The sequence below is a fragment of the Solanum pennellii genome, chromosome 11 (assembly GCF_001406875.1).
Source record: "Solanum pennellii chromosome 11, SPENNV200".
NCBI lineage: Eukaryota > Viridiplantae > Streptophyta > Magnoliopsida > Solanales > Solanaceae > Solanum > Solanum pennellii.
The window spans coordinates 16,164,773-16,165,368 of record NC_028647.1 but is presented as its reverse complement, the minus strand read 5'-3'; the positions used below and the strand labels follow the sequence as shown (position 1 = coordinate 16,165,368).

Sequence of the window (596 nt, the reverse complement as noted above, 5' to 3'; positions counted from 1 at the left end):
GTTATGAAACGCCGGTATTTACCATCCTCGGTCTTCTTCACTAATCTCTGAGGGAAGGGTGGTGGTGGCCTAGGCATGGGAATTACCTTGATGGGTACTTCTGCACCTTTTCCATTACTTTCCTCTGCTTCACCACTACCGTTTACCACCTTATCGTTATCCTTTCTCACATTTTCCTCAGCAGATGGCATAGGTGGGTCAATGGTTTGCCTACCACTCCGAGTAGTTATTGCCATACAGTGCACATCATTCTTTGGATTTTGGACAGTGTTGCTAAAAAGAGTGCCCGGTTGCCGTGTGTTCACTGTCGCAGATAATTGGGCCATTTGCAATTCGATCTGTTTAATCAAAATTGCATGTGTATCAACTTTTTGTCCAATACTAGCTAAATCACCCCTTAATTCTTTAATGTGCTCATCACTGGCATCGAACCTCCTCATCATTTTGTGCAACATATCCTCAACTCGCGCCATACTATCTCCACCATCCCTAGGAGTAACTTCACGATTTTGAGGAGGGACATAGGGCCCATTCCTGTCGTTTCTATTAGCATAGTTACCCCTGTTGAAGTTGTTGTCGCGGTTGTAGCTTCCATC

At 44.8% G+C, this 596-nt stretch overlaps 1 protein-coding gene across 1 annotated transcript in view; it reads right to left on the bottom strand.

Moving 5' to 3' along the window:
* LOC107003706 (methylesterase 17-like) overlaps positions 1-115 on the bottom strand; it is a 43,461-nt gene extending 43,346 nt beyond the window's left edge. Inside the window, exon 1 of the mRNA XM_027912708.1 lies at positions 87-115. Coding sequence (XP_027768509.1) covers positions 87-115 — 29 coding nt within the window. The remainder of the gene's footprint in view (positions 1-86) is intronic.
* Between the last annotated feature and the right edge of the window lie 481 nt (positions 116-596).